General features: G+C 35.6%; 1 protein-coding gene across 2 annotated transcripts in view; it reads right to left on the reverse strand.

Annotated features, from left to right (window-relative positions):
- The window catches only part of gbe1b (glucan (1,4-alpha-), branching enzyme 1b), a 251,310-nt gene that overhangs the window by 10,476 nt on the left and 220,120 nt on the right, over positions 1 to 20,714 (reverse strand). The window contains exon 15 of one of the 2 annotated variants that reach the window (XR_015509028.1): positions 19,294 to 19,421. Coding sequence is in view for 1 of the 2 variants with exons in the window: in XM_087283697.1 (XP_087139823.1) it covers positions 19,294 to 19,407 (114 nt within the window). In the remaining variant the exon portion in view is untranslated. The remainder of the gene's footprint in view (positions 1 to 19,293; positions 19,422 to 20,714) is intronic. The other variant, XM_087283697.1, reaches the window with a different exon arrangement.

Below are 20,714 nucleotides of genomic sequence, written 5' to 3' on the forward strand. Positions count from 1 at the left end.
AAAAAGAGGCAAACAAGCTAATGATGAACTGATCAAAGAGAAAAAGCGCTCCACCAGAACTTTACAACAGCTCAATGAAAGAAGCCAGCACTAAGAAAGAAGGGGGAAACACTGTGCCCTGATATGGACACCACAGAAAAGACTACACCAATCTATGAACCAGTTGTCTTCTCAGGGTGTGAGGAGGGGGAGTCTGGCAGTCCATCTCAAAGCAGTCGACCTATAGTCCAAATTGAGTACAATGTGACCACTCAGAGGGCAAAAATAAGAGCAAAAGTATAGCTACCCATTCTTGTATCAAATCAGACTCCTATCAATATGATAAAAAGAAAAGTATCACGTAAACTGTAAGAAAAGTCTTAGATGATAATATACGATGAAACTTTAAATGTGTAATGTTGAAATGATAAATTATGAAGAATGTTAAATTATTTTGGTTCATTTTCATAGATTAACTCATAGAGATTATTGCACATAAGAGGATAAATTATAATGCATGGTGGTGATAAAAAAAGATAATAAAAGACAGTTTTTGATAACTGAAAAATAATAATAATAATAATTTGGGTTAGAAGTTGATGGAGTTAAATATTTAAGTTAAAATTAGGGAAAACTTACTTTGAGTAAACTAAACCAAGATTTGAGAGAAAAAATTATGTCAGAGATTAAGACAGAAAAGTGATTTATACTTGAAGAGAATGAAAAAAAAAAAAGTGAAATGAACTCACAGTACTGAATAGGTCAAAAAGTAACAATACTAAATGTACTAAAAGAATATTTGAAAGAGAAAAGTGTTTAAAAACAGAAAATAGGTTGTTTTACATATGTGAAGAAATAATTAAAAGCAAAAAGGATTAAGGACTAAAGATGAAAAATCAGATCAGATAGAGAGGAACCTATAAAGAAATCCAGTGATTTTTCAGTCAACTTGTAGAAAATTACAACAAAAAGTTTATGAATAACCAGTTTGATGTGAGAACAGGAAGGAATTAGGAGCTGAAAATGCTGAAAAGTGAAAAATGTTAATTAATATAAAATGCAAAATAAGAAATTATTTAGGTAAATGTCAAATTTTAATAATGATTAACGTTCAGGACATTAGAGGTAGACAAAATTAGCCGGCATAGGGAGGATTAATAAAAAATTAAACCAGATGCAGGTCTGTTATATGCTGGAATAGGCATTATTGAAACTTTTGAGAACATAGCAATAATAGAAACACTTAGATATGTTATGGCATTTCTAATTAAAGTCAATTTCAATTCGGTTGTGATTGTGTAGGTGGCGAATAAAATAGATTCTATTTTAATTTGATTTGAATTTAATTTTTTATGATGGCATTAGTCAAAACAGGCAAAAGTAGATGTGGTAAAATTTATGATTTAAGAACAGTCAGTGATAGAGAAATTCTTAGCAGAGGTTCCTAACACGCACTGTACTTAAATTTGTTAGTTTGGATGCCAAAAATGTTAAAGTAGTTAATTGATTTCTGTTTAGGTAATTATCAGAGGAGGGTAGACACTTGGTTACACTTAAAGTAAATAGGCTGTTATACATACGTTAGAATGCATAAAATGATTTAGAATATTTCGTGATGGATATTGTAACGTGTAGGATTTAGTTATCTGCAGGTACATCTAGCTCAAGCTAAGTAAAAGACAGAAATAAATTTTTTTAGGGATGATTGGTTTAGTGTTAACAAGATTCTGTATCTATTCCAGATGCAATAATAACTGATAAGATGAAAAATAAGAAAATAGATTTTTCATTAAAGAAAATAGGGTAGCAGGTCTAACAATAGTATAGAGTCACAACCTTAATTAGATTATAGTACAAATAAACAACGTACTAGTCTTTATGAATATAGCATCAAAGGGAAGCAAAAAAGATAGGTATGATTTTTGTAATAGGAAGTACAGATTGTTGATACAACAGCATTTCTAGATATTGTCATTGGTGATGTACATGGATTTAATTAAGGGTGAAGTGATAAGGAAAATTAAGCAGCAAGCAAAATGATTTGAAAAAAGTGATCGCCTTTTTGAATGCAGTGATTAGTGAATTGTTGTACACATGTGACATCTGTGCAAAGTAGAATGCGAGTAAAAGATCAGCAATAGGTCTAATGGATTATTCAAGAACTTCATTGTAGATGTTGTGAAATGATAAAATTAGCTTAGGGCAAGAGATACAAGTTTTTGGGCATGACAGTTGTGGTAGATGAGTGAAGGTAATTCCATCAGCAGAGCAGGGAAGAAGAAACAGTTACTATATGTAAGACAAGAGAAGTAAGTCTCCTATTTGGAATACCTTCAGAAATAAGTTTAATGTGTCTGCATTTAAAAATAAATTAGAGTAATGAAAGTCAATTAAAGTGAATAAAGGTAATTAAGTAGATAAATAAGTGGATATGTGATTCAGTGAATAGATAAGTAAATGTATTGATAAAGTATTGGAAATTGGAAAGAAAATTGAGCAATTACACATAATTGTAAGGAATTATTGAAAGAGCTAAAGATGATTCATCAAGGCCTAGTTTAACAAGATGTGTTAAAATAATATACCTTTTTCATTAATGATTGCATGAAAACTGACAGAAACAAGCAACTAACATTGCACGAAGTACTATTGGGTAGACCCTTGCATGTAATCTCGCAAATAACTTCGCATATAACCGTTTGGAATGTTGGGAGAACATTTCTAATGCATTGGAAAGAGGTTTGGTCTTTTATGAGGAAACTGACTGCCATGTGCAAAGCGATATCTGTACAGGAAACCAGAAAGGACCAGAAGCAGGAGATTAATCCGGTGATCGAGTATATCTGAGGTGTTCTGGAGAAAGTGGAGTGAAATCAGGAGAAATGGACCTTATGCCAAGGTTACCAAAGGGGATGCCATCAACTGGATACCATCTGGACCACAGCACAAGACAGCCAAAGGAAAAACACTCCAGCAAGAGAAAGTTAACAGGAAACAGAGGAGGCAGAAAATCCCAAAGCTCAAACCAACAAATTGCAAAGTGTGACAGAAGAAGTTCATCAGAAAAGTTAAAAGAGTAATTCTGATTATATACCTGAGTGAAATATACAGAAGGTGCCACAAATTCAAGTGATGATAATCACCACAACTTCAGGTTATAGACTCTCAACATAAAGTCTTTAGCAACACTTTTTAAGGCTAGAACGAAACAAAGTATGCTCGCAAGTATGTGCCAGATTTAGGGTCAAAAAGATGAACTAGTGCTAAAAATTTTTATAGTTTAGATAAAGAAGAGGATGATGAAGAGGATCCATGCCTTGGGTGTTAAGTGCTAGTAACCTCTACCCCAAAACGGCGGCTCTCTACGATACGCAAAGTATCTGGGCTGAAGATCAACATACTCTACGGATTATGTTTGTGGATGTTAGATTAGAATAGTGTGTTGTGACCATATATTGAGAGATTGGGTTATGTTATGTTTATTTTTTATTTTAATATTTTAATTTTATTTTTTACTGTGTGTTAAATAACCATGACCCCCAGAAGCAAAGTATAACCACCTGTATGCTTAAAACAATACCTTTTATGATAACAACAAAATAGAATCGAGTCTTTTACTGTGTCCTCGTCAATAGTGGGCGCAGAAGTTTGGCTCGATTTTATTCCAAAGTGCAATTACATGATTTGGTCATTTGTAATAATACTGTGACATATATTTGTCATTAGGTAGTATAACTGAGGGCTAGGTCATGGAGTTGCACTATGGGCCAAAAGCAAGATTATTAAGACTTAAAGTCTTAAGAGGAGGGATTATATGAGGTGGATTTTGTGCTCTTTGGAGTGTGAAGTTAATCTATATATTCAGGTTATATGTGTATAATCTGCTTGTAGACTTGCATACCATTAAAACAATTGGACATGGGAAATGGCTTGAGGAAACAACTAGGGGTCATAAAAGAAGGGATGAAAAGAGAGTGGTAAAAGAGCCTGAGGTGTCTCAGGAAACAGATGTCAGAGGTGGAATTTGGGGTTAGGGGAGGGATCTTGTGTAATGTATGGAGAACAAAGGAAAATAATTGTTGTCAAAGTGTATTTAAACAGGCCAGGAGATTAGGGAGGGAGAATTTTTCAGACAGAGATGCTACTGGGGGTCTCCTGAAAGTTCTCCTTTGTTGTCGACAATAAAGTATATTCTTCTGATATTCATAACCTCCAGACTGAGTTTGATTTAGTAAGAGAAAAACCAAGAAAACCACCACAAGCCCAACCAAAAGACACCCAAGGTCTAGCATCTACAGAGTAGATGTTTTGGATTGCATTTAGCCTCATAGCTTTAACCTTAGCTACCAAATCAATCACTCCTTGGCCCCCTTCATTTACTGGCAAGTAAAGATTGCAGGGGGAATCCAATGGTATCTATCCCAAAAAAAATCTACACAAATCTTCTCTAGTTGCTGCAGCAAGTCTTTTGGTAGTTCAAGTACATTTAAGCGGTGTCACAACATAGAATCTGCCAAGTTGTTAATTATAAGCACTCTTCCACTATAAGATAATTGAGGGAGAATCCATTTCCAACTTTGCAACCGTCCAACAACTTTTTCAAAAATACCATCCCAGTTCATCTGAATATAATGATCAATCCCAAGAAAAACAACTAGCACTTCAAACCCTTCCCGAATTCACGAACAGTTCTGGGGAAGTACTAGGGGAACTCTATTGGCCCATTCACTTATTAAATAGAAAGCACACTTTTCCCAGTTACTTCGAGAGGAGGAGTCTTTTTTTATAAACCTGCAGAGAAGCACCCAGGTCCCTGACATCCTGAGTTGATCTAATGATAACGGTAACACTAACATCATCTGCGTAAGCACCAAGTTTGACTGCTGCTAGTTCCAAGGTGGATGAGCAAACTGTTGATATACCACTCAACTTATTTCTTAGTGTAATCAGTGAATGATTTAATTGAAATGGCATACTGAATTCCTGAGAGGCCACACCCCTGCCGTATGACTGATCAAAAGCTTTCTCTTTGTCTAAAGTAAGAAAACCGACATCAAGATTGTGTAACTTATCAAAAGAAATCAAGTCCCGAATCAAAAAAATCAATAAAATGTTATTGAAAATAGTCTTTCTTGGAATGCAGTGTGATTGATCTGCATGAATTACTGAGGAAATGTAAAGTTCGTAAGATACTTTGAAAATATCCTGTAAACAACTCCTATAGGGAGACTGGACCCCAGCATCTGATGTCCTAAAGATCACCTTTTTTGGCAAAAGAGTGACTAAAGCACTACGAAGGCTCAAAGGAAGTGTGCCCCTTTTAAAGCTCTCTATAAAAACAGCAAACAAATCCTCTCTAATAATCGGCCAAAACTGTTTGTAAAATTCTGCATTAAGTCCATGTAATCCTGGAGTTTTGCCTGAAGACATCTCCTGAATGACTGTAAAGAGTTAATCAGAATTCAATAATTTATCCATCATGGATTTCTCTTTATCTGAAAAATGTCATAAATCCTAAAAGGAGAACATCAGCCATTTCCTCATGGTATTGTTCAGCACTGTACAATTCCTCATAAAAGGACAAAGCGTGTGAAATGATTTCATGAGCATCAATAATCCTTTTTTTTATCTGGACATTGAAAACAGCTTAAAACCTTCTCATCCACAACCTTCTTCTCTATACCAAAAAAAAAAGAAGCTGTGGGGGCATCCATACTATTAAAAGTTGAAACAAGCCTTTCCTGAGCTTTTTCTTTCAATAAATTCCGTAAAAGAAATTTGTTACGCTCTAAAGTCTCCACAAAATCAACAATGCCACCTTAAAAATTAAATTGAAGAATCTCCTGCTCAAGCTGTGCCATCTCATTGGCTAAAGAATTTTTAAAATGACCAGAGTAATTCTGGCAAAACAGTTTGACTTGAATTTTGCCAATGTCCCACCATTACCTCAGGGACTTAAATTGTGTTTTTTTCTCTCTCCAGATCTCCCAGAAACAAGTGAAAGAGTGCACAAAGTTGTGATCTAGTTGTGATCATGCTTAGAAGTGCTCTCTGCAGTGGTGATATCAGTAGATATGAAGTGATGATCAGATAAAGCAGTAGGACCAATACAGCTCTTATAAAAATGGAAAAAAAAAAAAAAAAACTCTAAAAACATTAAGTGCACTTTAATTACTCGGATGATGCACTCATTCAGCCGCTAAAATGAAGTGTGTAATGATGGACACTTCACGCACTCAACGACCGCAGGTTTGCTTACGTAGCGGAAGGGGCGGAGCTATCGGACGCACATGTTGAATAACTTTATTTATTTTGGATGGTGAAAGCAAAATTCTCCTACGACAGTGATTATAGCACCTCCCGATGGTGAATGCGGCAATACTCACGGCAGGTATTATTTGATAATTCTGTTGTTTATTTCACTGATTTGGCAACCGTCATCAGGGAAACGGTTTGAATTTCCGCTTAGTAAAAAAAACATTAGTGTGCCATTTGGGACGACACTACATACATATACTATCCTGCTAAGTGTGTAAGTGCATAAGTACATAGTGCATGAGTGCATAGTGTTTAGTGTGCCATTTGGGACGCAGCTATGGTCAAGATGATCTGCTGCAGTTCAAACTGAGGATCAGAATGGAGAAGAAAGGTGATTAAAGTGACTTTGAAGGTGGGATGGTTGTTGATGGTACAAGGCGGGCTGGTCTGAGTATTTTAAAAACTGCTGATCTACTGGGATTTTCACGCACAACCATCCCTGGGGTTTACAGATCATGGTCCAAAAAAAAACTAAATATCCTGTGAGCGGCAGTTATGTGGGCGCAAATGCCTTGGTGATGCCAGAGGTCAGATGAATGGCGAGACTGGTTTGAGCTGATAGAAACGCAACAGTAACTCAAATAACCACGATTTAGCATCATGTCAGTGAGCATTATTGCTGACCATGTCCATCCCTTTATGACTATAGTGTACCTATCTTTTGATGGCTTCTTCCAGCAGGATAAGCCACATGTCATAAAGCGCGAAACATCTTAGACTGGTTTTTTGAACATGATAATGAGTTCACTGTACTTAATTGGCCTTCACAGTCACCAGTTCTCAATCCAATAGAGCACCTTTGGAATGTGGTGGGACGTGAGATTCACATCAATTCAATTCAATTCAATTCAGCTTTATTTGTATAGCGCTTTTACAATGTAGATTGTGTCAAAGCAGCTTCACATAAATGGTCATAGTAACTGGAACAGTGTAATTCAGGTTCAGGAATGTGCAGCCAACAAATCTGCTATTTCCAGTATGTTGTTGAATGCCACAAAGGATTAAGGAAGTTATGAAGGCAAAAGGGGTCCAACCCAGTACTAGAAAGGTGTACCTAATAAAGTGATTGTATTAAGATATATTGAAGTAGAATGGAATAAGCAAATAATGACTTGCATTGTATTCTTTTTTCCTATGGATGTCAGGAGTTGTTTTTTTGTTTGTGTTATCTTGTTTTGTGTTTAACAGAATACATTAATTCACAATCTTCTTGAGTGAGAGTAAAAGGTAAGAAAATTGTTTACTTTTGGCTGAACTATCTTTATTGCTTTATAAATCTACAGTGTATTAGACATAACATAATAATAATTATAAAACCACTCCAGCAACATTATAGGCTATTTTGCTGCCATGTATGGGTCTCAACCTGCATTTGAAGGCCATTCCATTCCATGTATGAAATATAAACTATATATATATATATATATATATATATATATATATATATATATATATATATATATATAAACAAAACAAAAAAAGAAACAACAACATTTCAGTGTTTGGAATGAGCTGTGGAAAAGAAGGCAAAACACAGGTGTCTGAAGGCCTTGACAGCACATGTGGTTTATTGTGCTTATGTAAATATTCACCAGCAGCTGAGGCAGTTTCTGCTTCAAGGACAGTCAATCATTAAAACTTCTCTTTGTGATCAGCATGAAAGGGCATTGAAAATGTGAACGAAATGTACGGGACTGCTGTGTGATGCATAAACAAACTGAAGATGCATGAGAAACAAACTCAAAGAGGAATCCTCAGCATCGAGAATTGCTTGCAGGTTTGTGAGGTCTGGAGATTTAAGGAGAAATCATACAATTTTTTTGTTGGCGAGCCGGACAGTAGTGTATTGTGAACAAAACAAGCTGGGTCCGATCGCCTCAGGGAGAAGCCCGAGTCTTATGATGACCTTCTGAAGTTGCGCACAATGTGTAACCTTAACACAAAAATGCTGCACACAACACTATTTCTCCTCCTTAGATCCATGTTCAGTTTAGCTCTCTGGTGAATTCGCTCTTTGCCTAAACTCTCACACACCTATCTCTTATCTTCCTGCTTTTCAAGTGCTTCTTGACTGAAGCGCATCAAGAAACTTCAGCTGGATTCTGATTTGCAGTGTGTGGATGCAGAGATTGAGGACGAATAAAAAAAAAAAAAAAAAGAAAATGATACATGACACATCCAGCGGTGTGTAATTAAATCCATTAGTGTGTGATAAATAAATTACAAATGAGGGAATGTTTGGGCAGTAGTGAACCGTGTCCTTTCTCAATAATCGGTGTAAAGTGTTTAATATGAGATGCTGGTTGATGATTGACATGTAGGAGAAAGCAAAGTGTGAACAGTGGAAAACAACAGAATATAAGTGAAATCAATAAATCAAGTTAAATATCTACATTTTATCAAAGCTGAGCAAAAGTACAACATTACTAAATACAAAACCTGACAAAAGTCTTGTCGTCTAGACAAGTTTTAGGAACAACAAACAATAACTTGACTTCTAGTTGATCATTTGGTATCAGAAGTGGCTTATATAAAAGTATGGAGGCTGAAATATGAGAAGGAGTGCTATCCTGCTGAAGAATTTGCCCTCACCTTTGGGTTGTAATAATAGGCAGCACAAATGTCTTGATACCTCAGGCCACTGATGTTGCCATACACTCTGCAGTTTTCTCACCCGCCCCCATGCTGCATGTAACCCCAAACCATGTTTTTCTTTCTTCACCAAGCTTAACTGATCTGTGAGAAACTTGGGTCCATGTGGGTTCCAATAGTATTCTTTTCTGCCGCCCTTTCCGCGGACATAACTGAGGTAGCGCAGGTGCTGAGGGAGGTGTTGCAGACACCGCCCTATATTCTGCCACCCTATGCGCAGAAATAACTGAGTGAGGATGCGCAGAAATAACTGAGTGTATATATATATATATATATATATATATGAGCAATTCCATGAAAATGTCAACCTTGCCATGAAAAGAAAAATGTTTTCACCAAAATAGCGAAACCGTTTCTACATTTTTTGCGCAGGCAAGTGTTTTACAGTACTTTAAAAATACTTAAAAATGTGTCTGTCAATGTTTTCAAACTATTATATTTGATTTACCAAAGTCACACAAATGGCAATTTCACATCCGTCACATCCATAACGAAAAAGTGTCACATCCATAACAAAGCTTTTCCCTCAAAAATGCAAAATGTCAAAATAAAATAAAATCAATCAGTTTTGGTCTATAAAGAGCCAACTCTTATCCTTTTGTTAAGGAATATTTATTTTGGGTTGTGCAGTTTAATTCACAGAATTTCTACGAAATATGTTGTATACTGTAAACTCGCAGACTTTTTTTGTCACATCCATAACGCTTGTTTATTTTCCTCATTTAAAGTATAAAATGTTCACAGATTGAATTTTTTTGATCCCATAACTCTGTGGTTAGTTGTTTTGAAAATATAAACAGATGATTCAATATAATCACTCAATTAATTTAGTTCAGTGACCTTAGTAGCGTTTTCAGTCTGAGGAAGAAATAAACTGGTCCAGCAACAGGACATGGACCGACTGGGAAACGGTTTTTCCACATGTTAGTGTTTATGAATAGATTACATGAAAAAGAACACGAGTAATCTTGACAAACGATACATTAGTCTAAAGCTACAACCATCATCACCCCAATCACATGAGCACATTACCTCAGCTGCAAGAAGTAGAGCTTGGTTGCATAAATTCCATAGACTAGGGTTCACCAACCCTGTTACTGGAGATCTACCTTCCTGCAGATTTCAGCTCCAACCCATAACAAACACACCTGCCTGTAATTATCAAGTGCTGCTCAGGTTCTAATTAATTGCTTCAGGTGTGCTTGATCAGGGTGGAAGCTCTATTCTGCAGGAAGGTAGATCTCCAGGAGCAAGGTTAACAACATAAAATGAATGCTAGTGGGCAGTATGTCTTTGAAAAATATAAAAAGGTGACTGTTATTGACATTTTTAATAATTTGAAGTGATTGCTTGGGGTGGAGTTCTAAATTAATGTTCAAAAACCTGATGATAAACCTCCAGTGCATTTTCTTTTATTTCACAGACCTAATTTTCTTTATATTATTTCTTACACAATATAGTGTTTTAAATTACTGAAATAGCAATAAAGGCGACACGGTGGCTCAGTTGTTAGCACTGTCACCTCACAGTAAGAAGGTTGCTAGTTTGAGTCCCAGCTGAGTCAGTTGGCATTTCTGTGAGGAGTTTGCATGTTCTCATTTGTTACATTTTTGTTTACATTTCTAATAAATCTATACCTTGGAAATGTAGCCATACTTTTGAAACCAAAGTATAAAGATTTTATTTATTTATTTATTAAAACCATTTATCTAGAACTTGGAAACTGAATTTCACTAATAAAATCCCATTTATAAAAATCTCTTATACACATTAAAACTTGTCATAAGATGGTGGGAGTTTTCATCAAAGGGAAGCTCAAAGAGCTCAGAAACGTATTTGTATCGTTTATTTAAATGATAATAAATAATACAAAACTGCAAATTACACGATCATGCACGAAGATGTGCTGAACATCCAGAAAGTTCAGCACCGAACATTATTCATATTCTAATTTAGTGAATTCCATGTCTCTGACGGAGGAGAAGCTAACCCGTCTTGTAGGCTCCACAGAACCTCAAAAGGGCCCATTCTCAGGCATTTGGTAATTAGCGCCTCGTGAATAGCATTGGAATTAAAACAATCTATTTCATATGCAAAACTTTAGGAAACAGACATAAAAGCGCAGGCGAAGCTCGCACCAAATTGATGCCGGGGGCAGGAGATTCATGTTGGTTCATCACTGCAAATTGAAAGGGTTGGAATTTTCCAGCGTCTCTGCGCCTCCTCAGTGAAACCCGCCTCATGGAGGATTGTGCCGAATGCGTGGCTTTAAGAGTCAGCCTTCGCAATGGCAAATGAGAGTTTATTGTCACTCCTGGAGACTGAGGTGCTGAGCTGATGGACCCATTAAAGAGAAAGATGGAGGAAAGTTTACGCTTACTCACGGTGGCTTTGATGCTGCGGCCCTTAAAAAAATCATAGAGTAAGATTGTGCAGAAAGGGTCCTTTCTGTGGCACCTGCCAACAATCCCAAAGATTAATTTCTATCTTATGCAGGTGCGTCAGCTCTGTCAAATATCACTGTGAAATCTACAGCAAATAAGACCGTGTTTTGTGTGTGCATGTCTCGCTTTATTCTCCACCGGTCGCACACTTGTTAAAATAAACTTTGCGTTTGCCATAGAAAGTGGGTGGGAAGTGAAACGGCGGTTTCTGAATTAATAAAGTGCTGCAAAGAAAGAAAAAAGAGAATGTGTAATTTTGGAGCTTTACTTGATGAAGGCTGTCTTAATGCAGCTGGGGCTTCCACACAAGATAAAAGAGGAGCAGAAAAAGCCAACGCTTCCACGGGGTGAAAGTACAGTCAAAAATATAAGACGTGCTGCAAACGATGGGCTTTTAAAAATGCCTAACAACTCAAACAACTGCTAATCAGATGCTCTGTATCATTTGAATTCAAACGGACTCCAAGGGGCTGCGCTGAAGACACAGTGTTGTTTTTTAAAAAGGTCTCTGACATGCAGATAAAATGGAAGGGAAGGAAGCTTCTGGAAATATAGTTTGAAGAAGATGATAAATTTGTCACAAAGTCTGCTTTAATAGCTACAGTTTATACAGTGGAATAATTTTTTTCTTTCTTTCTTTCTTTCTTTCTTTCTTTCTTTCTTTCTTTCTTTCTTTCTTTCTTTCTTTCCTTCTTTCTTTATAATGATGATGAGCAAACCATTTGTAACATTACTTATATACATTGCTGTCAATGTTAAAATTAAACTCTTCGCTGTTATTTTATATATTCAAGTATCCAAGTTTTTGGAACAACAAATAGTAAATTTACTTCTAGTAGGTCATTTGGTATCAGAAGTGGCTTATATGAAAGGCAAAGGCCTCTAGATTATGCTTATTTTACCCGAATAAAATCTGATCATGTTGTGCTTATTAATTATTTAATTAGGACAGTAACCTTGTATAGACTTAGTATAGACAAGTCTTGTCACTTAACAGAAATAGTGTACAGTATAGAATATAAAGTCATGGTGCAGCGAAAAACGAATAAATATTGTGTATGACTCCCATGAGTTCTGCAATGACTTAAATAACGTTTACGTATTAATGAAGTCATCTGGAATGGCAAAGAAAGCGTTGAAGGACTCCTAGAGTTAATCAAGATTCTTTGGATTCATCTTCAAAGATTCCTCCTATTTCTTACCCCAGACATGCTTAATAATGTTCATGTCTGGTGACTGGGCTGGTAAATTCTGCAGCGCCATGAGCTTACTTGCCTGTTTAGACTAAGTATGAGAAAGAGCATTATTCTGCTGAAAAATTTGCCCTCTCCTGTGGTTTGTAATGTAATAGGCAGAACAAATGTCTTGATACCTCAGGCTGTTGATGTTGTCAACCACTCTGCAGATCTCTCCCATGCCCCCATACTGAATTTTACCCCAAACCGTGATTTTTCCTTCATCCAACTTGACTGATTCTGTGAGAATTTTGGGTACATCCAGGTTCCAGTAGGTCTTCTGGAGTATTTGTGATGATTGGAATGCAGTTCAACAGATGATTCATCAGAAAAAAGTCTACCTTCTGCCACTTTTCAAAATGATCAACTATAAGTAAATTTTTTATTTGTCGCTCTTACAACCGGGATCGACCACAAAACTTTTGTCAAGTAGTGTACATATTACATAGTATTAATAGCTCCAATTTTTGACTTTAGCAATGTGTTATTAAATGTTAGCCAATAATCAGTAGTACTTTAGAAGTAGCTTTAATTATTAGTCCATGTCAACAAAACGCAAGCTAAATGCAGTTAACTAACCAAAGTATTATAAAGTGATACATTTTTTCAAATTAAAAGCTTAATTTTTATTTTATGTTTTAGGTCAGATTGTGTTTTATATTATTTTAGTAATATTTTACATTTTTAAAAATATTTATTAAAATATATATTTTAAAATGTCAAAACATTGTTTTATTATTATCTTCTCTATGTGTATGTCTAAGTTAAAATTAAATCTAACTCTAAGATAATTGTGACTTTTAGATCAATTAATCACAAATTCTGCCTATTGACTGCTTATTGACAGTTAGTAAGGTTATAGTTGGCAGGGATGGGTGGTATTTATAATACATGCATTTCAAATACCTATTTCAATGTAAGGTAGGTTTGATGAACATGGCTTAATATTTTGTATCAAATACTTGAATGTGTCTTGTATTTTTTTAGTTTAAAAATACCGTAAAATACTTAAGTAGTCTACAGTAAGTGATCATAAACAAGAGGCCTCCGATTGGTGTTTTCTCAGTAATTTGCCTAGGCTTGAGATCAGAACAGAAAACTGATTTATTTTTAAGAGGGTGGTCAATGACTGGAGTATGGATGGAAATTATGCTACTATTATGTAACAACAAATGGTTAAGGTATAAATGGCCTTCACAATCATGAGGGCGTGTCTCTCCACACCACAACCAGTGTGCAGCAACCACAGGACAACGGCGCCAGTGCGCTCACAATACACCGGTTATTGGTGGAGTGGAGAGACAGTGATAGAACCAGTTTGTTGATGGGGATGACTGGGAGGCCATGACGGGTAAGAGCCAATGGAGAGAATTTGGCCAAGACACCTAGGTTATACTCCTACTCTTTACGAGAAGTGCAATGGGATTTTTAATGACCACAGAAAGTCAGGACCTCGGGTTAACGTCTCATCTGAAAGATTACTCTCACTGACAGTATAGTGTCCCCTTCCCTTTACTGGGGCATTAGGACCCACACAGATAGTGCCCCCTGCTGGCCTCACTAACACCCCTTGTGGTCTCCCATCCCAGCAGTAGCTATATGTGTTATAAATATATAATGGTAGTATAGTGTGCAAATTAGCATATTTGCTTAAGAAATTAGATAAAATAAAATCTCAGTCCTGAAGAATAAGATTTGGAGCCTTCAGAACATTATTAGTCTCATTCTCAGTGCTGCAGGTGGATATTTAGAAACATAAAAAATCTAAATATGGTGTACTGGTATTTGTTTAAGAGGGTAACCAAGACTCTTCCAGAAGAACTGAAAAAAAAAAAATCTTTGGAGAAGGACTACACTTCAAAAAGCCAGTATAGCTGATCTGCAGGTACACTGTTTAGTTAATGAAGGTAATAGATGTACTGTACGCCTAATGATGTGAAAATGTCACAATATATGAAAAACAAATAAGGGTTACAAGTAAATCCCACTAACCATTAGGCCACAACTGCCCCCTATAGGTAAAGGAGGTTTCAGCAAAATAAAACAAAAAAAACAAATGCTGCTATCCAACATTGTGTACTTCCTTAAGTCAGTTTAATGGTAAATGGATTGATCAAATAGGCCTAAATTCATGCTCCATTTTGAAAAGTATTTTGTAGTAGTTTTAAAATACAAAAATACAGTACTTTATATTGATACATTTGTGGCTGCTGTTTATTGTAGTTTATTTTGATACAATTGAAATTGACGTATTTGGAATTTTATTTGAAAAACAAATTTCAATGTATTTTTCCCCTCATTGGTAGTTGGGTTTAGGTATTGGGTAAGCTTAGAGAATAAGATCATACTTTATAAGTGCTATAGAACAGCAGGAAATAAGCCAGTATACTATTATTTAAATTAAGTGTTACCAAATTCATTCATTCATTCATTCATTTATTCATTTTCTTGTCGGCTTAGTCCCTTTATTAATCCGGGGTCGCCACAGCGGAATGAACCGCCAACTTATCCAGCAAGTTTTTACGCAGCGGATGCCCTTCCAGCCGCAACCCATCTCTGGGAAACATCTACACACACACACACACTCATACACTACAGAAAATTTTAGCCTACCCAATTCACCTATACGGCATGTTTTTGGACTGTGGGGGAAACCGGAGCACCCGGAGGAAACCCACGTGGCAGGGAGAACATGCAAACCCCACATAGAAACGGCAACTGAGTCGAGGTTCGAACCAGTGACCCAGCGACCTTCTTGCTGTGAGCTGTCAGCACTACCTACTGCACCACTGCCTCGACTGGTACCAAATTCATTATTAGAAAATAGTTATTAAAACTATTATTCTTATAAATCAGTTGAGAAATATTTAAATATGGCTAATCATTTTCATTTGAACTGTATATAAAATCTAATGCAGATATTTGGATGTGCATTAAATGAATCAATAAATCATCAGGCTAATGTACTGCTATCAGTTTCATATAGTCCAGGTCAAATCCATTTAACTTTCTCAACCGCAAACATTTGTCTAATAAACCAGTAATGCATTCATATTCATACGCAGTGAAAAGGTTTTTAAGAAAAGCCATTTTTCAATACTCAGTGCAGTACATAAAAACAAGCAGATTTCCCTCAGAAGTAAATCTCACTGACACTGTGAATATCAAAGCACAGGAATGATTAAATCATCACAGTTCTTTTTTTGTGAATTATGTATTTAGCTCAGAGTTTCACTGCTATTTTCTGTCAAAGGCCTTGAGATCTCCTCGAGCTCTTAAATAATATGGTTAATAAATAATGTAGCTTTAATAGATGTGTGTTACTGTATCTCTGCATCTACTACTGTATGAGATCTCACATGAGCATTGCTAGTGTGAGGAACCAGAGACTAGTGCAGGACAACACTGACACTGTTTTATTGATTTAGCTACAGTGAGACTTGGAGAAGATAATATTTATATATACATTGTTATTTTTGTTTAATTTATTTTTATTATGTCTAAACATATTCTTCTCAGGGGCGTCATGATGGCTCAGTGATTAACATTGTTGCTTCACAGCAAGAAGGTCTCTGGTTTAAGTCCCGGCTGGGTCACTTAGTATTTCTGTGTGGAGTTTGCATGTTCTCCCCATGTCAGCGTGGGTTTCCTCCAGGTGCTTTGGTTTCTCCCAGTCCAAATACATGCACTATAGGTAAATTGAATAAACTAAATGGTTATAGCAACTTCTGAAATAGAGAAATGTTGATTTGGCAGCTTGCTGAAATAAAAGAAGTGTTTATGTTTTAATTTTCTTTAAATAAAATGCAATTCATTTAATGCTAGGGTTATGAAACAAAGCTCTATTTTTGTCATCAGAAAAAAATATATAATAAAAAAACCCTCTTTCTTTGAGCTGTTTTCTATTAAATATTGTTTTGTAATGAATCAAATATTTTTAAAGCCTCAGGGCCCTATCATACACCCGGCGCAATGTGGCGCAAGGCGCAGCGCAATAGTCTTTTACTACTTTATGCTTGGCGCAAGGGTCATTTTGAGGCATTGCGCCACACTGTTTAAATAGCAAATGCATTTGCGCTCAAATGTGCGCCCATAGGCATTCTGGTCTAAAAAAAGCAGGGGTGTTTTGGCGCGGTGCTATTTTGAGAAACTGTAAATAGTCTGTTCTTTAGACCAGAACAAAATCGGTCTATTGTCTGGCGCAAAGTGCGCCTGGCTTACACACTACACACAAGATGCAATACGCAAATATCTTTACAAATGAAAAAGATATAATATATTAAGGATATATATAGGATATAATAAAGGATATATATATATATATATATATATATATATATATATATATATATATATATATATATATATATATATATATATATATATATATATATATATATATATATTAAAATATTAAAAAACATAAATTTCTAGTCTACATGAATTTAAAAACCACTGCATTATTTTCTTCAAATCGGGAGGCCTTTTCAGTTCATTCAATTTGCTTTTGTATAATGATATTATTATTAGCAGTATTATTTATTATATCCATATTTATATTTGTTTTATTATAAACAAGCTTAGATTTGTCCACCTGTCAGGTTTTAGACCATATGGGGCATAGCAGGTTTATTTGGAAATAACTCAGTATTTTGACCACACTATGTTATTATTAATCATTTATTCATTTGCTGGAAATTAGAACTGAATTTAGAAATAGTTTTGAAACAAATCTTTGCGCTTAACAAACAAAATGAATTATTTATAGGCTAATTGATGTCTGTGCAGTAAGGTTTCCCCATCCACGAGAGCAAAAGCGAAAGTGAACTTACTTTACACCATGTTATTAGGAATGAGCTTATGGCGCGACGCAGCTGGCTCTTAAAGGTAATGGAAGATGAGACTCTGGTTTATTCTAAAAACACACCTATAACTCATTAAGACAATAAACTCAACCATTTTAGACCATGCGCCATGGCGCAAAGCGGATTTTCCCGTCCTTAAGTTAGCAAAAATGCGGACTGACACGCCCTGAAAGCGTGTGTGCCCTGCGCTTTGCGCTCTGCGCATGGACCGTCAAAATAGAGCCCTCAGAGTAAGGGAGAAGACCGCTGGTTCGAGCCTCGGCTGGGTTGGTTGGCATTTTTGTGTGGAGTTTGCATGTTCTCCCCGTGATCATGTGGGTTTTCTCCAGGTGCTCCAGTTTCCCCCACAAGCCCAAAGACATGTGAACAAGTGAATTGGGTATGCTAAAATTGCCCATAGTATATGCGTGTGAATGAGAGTGTATGAGTGTTTCCCAGTGATGGGTTGCAGCTGGAAGGGCAACCAAAAACATGTGCTGGAAAAGTTGGTGGTTTGTTCCACTGTGGTGACCCAAGATTAATAAAGGGTCTGGGTTTTCACTTCTTTTCTACACCTCCCTTTCTTCATGTGTTTAATACTTTTTCCTGTGTCATTTAATTTTATTATCAATAACTTAATTTGTAAACTAATTACATTCATTTCCTTTTTATATATGTATTTCATTGGTTGTTAACAACATAGTAAAAATTTCAAGTCAACTGCACCTTAAGAAATATGTTTTCTGAGAAAAATGGTGAAGTGTTGAATACTTATATCACCCACAGCAAAAAAAAATAACTTTCAAAGTGCACTGTCATCAGTATATTGATGTTGAAGGTAAGATAAACAGAGACATCAAAACAACATACAGAATAAGGACACCATTCTTTAAGTCACAGCTTTTTTTTGGAAGAGCAGTAAGTGTTGTTCCTCTTTTTATTGTTGTATTTTCCCCCATTAGCATGTAGAGCTTCTAGCACATTGCTAGCCTGTTTCATTCTATAAACATTCTATATAACTTTCTAACATACCGTACATGAACATGTTGCTTGCTTTTCTAACATCACTTTGCAGAATTATTATGCATGTTCATGACAGGTTTTGGCTTCTTTAAAATGTCCTTGAATTGTTATGTTAATTCAATATTATTTAATTGTATAATTACATATATCACATTGAGTTCTCAGATTTTTTTTTTTTAATTCTTTAAGTTCTATAAATCTCTGTTATGGCATTCATATTAATCAAAGAACTGGAAAAATGGAAACTATATGGCTAATTTTATGATATATTTTCAATCCCCAGCTGCATTTGATCATTATTCATTTATTGTATCATGTTGTGAAAATTACATGATTATAATAGTTATTTAAGCAGGATTGTTTTACATTTAATTCCTGGATGTTTACTTGGGTTCCTGATATTGTGCTGCTGTTAGAGACCTGAACGCCACTCTTTTTCATTTGCATCTTTGTTCTATTAATTTGATCTAGCACTTGTAATGCTTTTCTTTAATCTGTATTTGATTGCACCACGTTTACTCAAGTAATTAAATAAGAATTTGTTTACTCGTTTTTAATCACTTGGGCAATGAGAAACGCTTGTTTTAATTGAATCTGTTCACATTTGTAATTATATAATTAAGAGGTGGGTTTAGGAACATTAGTTTTGAAATTCTACTTCTGCTGTGCACTTGTTTTTACATTTTGCTTCTTTTATCTAAACACATTTGGACATTCCACAATCAGAAAATAAATCTAGAAAACAGCTAGAAATGGTGCTATGGAGTTATGATATAATAACAGCTATTATGTACATACCATCATAGAGTTTGGCCGATTGTTAAGTCCCATTGCCTCAGTGAAGAACTCAGTATTGTGATCCAGTCTGCCATGGCCTCCATATTGGATCTCATCAGAGTCCAGCTTGATTTTATATCTGGAGAAGACTGGTTAAGGAAATAGAAGATTCAAATAGAAGCAAATAGAAGATACAGAACATAAGTAATGAATGCTAAATAAACATTTTAGCATCTTTAGTACAGTTCTGACATGGTATGCTAGAATTATTTATCATGTTAACATTAGCAGAAACAAGTTATATTTCTAACCTTTTAACGCATTGTTAGCAAAGAATTAACATGTTGCTAACATATGTGCTTGATTGACTAACATTTTAGCATATTTACTATATTTCCAACATGTTTTAAACTATGCTAGAATGAATTTTCATGCTGAAATTAGCAGAAACAAATTATATACAACCTTTTAACACATTGTTAGCAAATAATTACATGTTGCCAACACACAGTATAATGTGCTTTATAGCATATGACTAACATTTTAGCATATTTAGTACATTTCTAATACATTTTAAACTATGCTAGAATAATGTATCAAGTTAACATTAGCAGAAACAAGTTATATTTCTAACATTTTACACGTTTAGCAATAATACATGTTTCCAACAGGTCTCTAATATGCTTTAGCACATGGCTAACATTTAGCATGATTTACACATTTCCAACAGGCTTTCAATACTATACATAAATTATCATACTGTTTACATTAAACAACATTTAACAATGCTAAAATGTGTCTAGCTTAATGAGAAAAAAAAAACACATTTATAACATGGAGCATGTTAACATACTACTAGCATAATTTACCAAGTTGATGGTACCCTATAATTAATGTAACTCGCATGTTTTGCGCACGCATATGCTACGGTGCAGCCTATGGACGCATAGCCCTTGCCGTGGCCATCAGCGACGCTGAGGCGCATCTCTCAAAAAATTAAACTACATGTCACAATTAAGTGTAGCACAAGCTCAGTAATTGGTCGTCTTGGTATCGTTGATGACTGTGGGTGAAGGCGAGAGCAGCGCGGGCCCGATGCAGCGAGTGTTTACAAGGGTGGAGTCCCGTTAAGCAGCTCCAGGTGGAGAATGTTGTTTTGTGTTTACCTTATGCATATTCGTAGATTCCAGCCTCAAAATGAGTGAATTTGAGCCATTGTACCGTTCAGAAAAAACAAATCATCAGCGAAGAAACTCGACACAGAGGAACATAAACACCTACTACCAGTTAGCATATCAGTGTTATAGCAAAATAACAGAAACAGTGCACCCAAGTATAAATGCACGGCAACATGCAAGTCATGCACCGTCGCTCACTTCGATCACTCGACGCAGAAGTATAAACCAGTCTTTAGCCTGGTGATGAGCGGTGCCTGGTTTTCT

Source organism: Danio rerio, chromosome 15, assembly GCF_052040795.2.
Source record: "Danio rerio strain M-AB ecotype USA chromosome 15, GRCz13ab, whole genome shotgun sequence".
NCBI lineage: Eukaryota > Metazoa > Chordata > Actinopteri > Cypriniformes > Danionidae > Danio > Danio rerio.